The sequence below is a fragment of the Otolemur garnettii genome, unplaced genomic scaffold (genome assembly GCF_000181295.1).
Source record: "Otolemur garnettii isolate 467f Iridium unplaced genomic scaffold, OtoGar3 scaffold00005, whole genome shotgun sequence".
NCBI classification, from domain to species: Eukaryota; Metazoa; Chordata; class Mammalia; order Primates; family Galagidae; genus Otolemur; species Otolemur garnettii.
In genome coordinates this window covers 5,512,010-5,514,120 of record NW_003852400.1, presented here as the reverse complement: position 1 = coordinate 5,514,120, position 2,111 = coordinate 5,512,010, and the positions used below count along the sequence as shown (strand labels likewise).

Below are 2,111 nucleotides of genomic sequence, written 5' to 3'. Positions count from 1 at the left end.
AACATAGTGAAACTCTGCCTAAAGAAAAAAAAAAAAAGAAAGAAAATGTGATATATATGTATGTATATGTGATATATATATATATATACACACACACACACACACAACACCCCATGGAGTATTACTCAGCCACAAAAATGAATAAATAATGTCATTTGTAGCAACTTGGATAGAACTGGAGACCATTATCCTAAGCGAAGAATGGAATGAAAAAATAAACACCACATGTACTCTGATAATGGGGAGCTAATCGATGAGCACACATAAACACAAAGAGATATAAAGGTCTTGGAAATCAAGAAAGGGGGAAGGAGGTAGATGTAAAAACTTGTCTATCAGGTACAATGAATACTATTTGGGTGATAGGCACACTAAAAGCCCTGACTTAAGCATCATAAAAGGCATCCACGTAACAAAAAATATGTGCATGTCCCTGATATTTTGAAATAAGAAAAAATTATAAGTGGAAAAAAAGAAAAAACGCTAGCTTGGTACAGAAAGTGATGGAAAGCACTGAAAAGAGCAGACTAACCATGACGGTACCAAAGTGGAAATGTTTAACTGGCAATGCTGAAAAGGCAAGGGCTAGAGGACAGCCTACAAGAAGGGCAACTCAAACTCCTAGAGAGTAAGACCTGTGCTTCATGTATCTCAGTGTCCTCTGCAGGCTCTAGCACAGATCGTTTCAAAAGTCTTGAGCAGTGTGTGAGTAACAAATCCTCTCAAACTCTTTTGCCACACGTGTGCTATGGTTAATCTCAATAATCAGTGTCAGGTGAGTAGGGGCATAGATCTAGGGGACAAACACAAAAGAGGGGGATTTAACTTCATCCTATTGTTCTCTTTTCTATTTATTCTGACTTTGTATGTCAAAGAATAGTCCTAAAATATTGCCAGTATTGGAAGCTGACATGTCTCACTGAAGGAAAAACAAAAAAAGGAAAGGAAAAAACTTACCAGTAAACAAGGAACTATAAAAGAACTTCCAGCCTATGGAAATTGTTCCATAGATAATTTCCATGTTTCTATGTCTGATCCTAGTAGTTATTTTGAGCATCCTAAAACAACACTAAGTAATGACACACTAATAGCTGAAGCAAACTGGAGTCTTTTTTCAGTTTGGAGGACTTTGTGTCCTCTGTTCTAATTGCTTTCATTCCTATGAGTTTCCCAATTAATAATGATCCCATAAGTTCAGCAACTTAGTAATTTAAGGAATCATCTCATAGTGAATCTACTTTATTAAATGATGAAAAGAATAGTCACTTAATCTTATCTAGAAAGGGAAATAAATTTATTCAATCTTCAATTATTTCTCTATTATGATCATATCAAAGTTTCTCTTCCTTTTTCTGAGACAGAGTCTCACTTTTTCACCCTGGGCAGAGTGCCGTAGTGTCGTTACAGCTCATAGCAACCTCAAACTCTTGGGATTAAGCAATTAGCAATCTTCTTGCCTTAGCCTCCCGAGTAGCTGGGACTACAGGCATACACCACTACACCCGACTAATTTTTTCTATTTTTGGTAGAGACAGGGTCTCACTCTTGCTCAGGCTGGTCTTGAACTTCTTAGCGCATGCAATCCACCCACCTGGGCTTCCCAGAATGCTAAGTGAGCCACCATGCCCAGCCTTTCTCTTCCATTTTAGACATTTATCTATCTATCTAAATATCTCTTTAAACAATATTCTTAGTTTCTTTATCAATAAATTTGATTGACATTCATAGTTCAAATGAAACAACTAAAATTATTAGGAAACATTTGGGGGTAGCTGAAGTAAAATTTAACTTATTAAGTTAAAAAAACAAAGACCCCACCAAAAGCACATTATTCAAGGCTCGGCACCCATAGCACAGTGGTTATGGCACCAGCCACATGCACCAAGGCTAGAGGATTCAAACCCTGCCCGGGCCAGCTAAACAACAGACAACTGCAACAACAACAGCAAAAAATTAGCTGGGTGCTGTGGCAGGCACCTGTATTCCCTGGTACTTGAGAAACTGAGGCAAGAGAATCTCTTAAGCCCAAGAGTTTGAGGTTACTGTGAGCTATGATGCCACAGCACTCTACCAAGGGCAACATAGTGAAACTCTGCCTAAAGAAAAAAAAA

General features: G+C 37.9%; 1 protein-coding gene across 1 annotated transcript in view; it reads right to left on the bottom strand.

Moving 5' to 3' along the window:
* FBXL13 (F-box and leucine rich repeat protein 13) overlaps positions 1 to 2,111 on the bottom strand; it is a 191,956-nt gene that overhangs the window by 183,906 nt on the left and 5,939 nt on the right. The window contains exon 3 of the mRNA XM_023507424.1: positions 533 to 597. Coding sequence (XP_023363192.1) covers positions 533 to 597 — 65 coding nt within the window. The remainder of the gene's footprint in view (positions 1 to 532; positions 598 to 2,111) is intronic.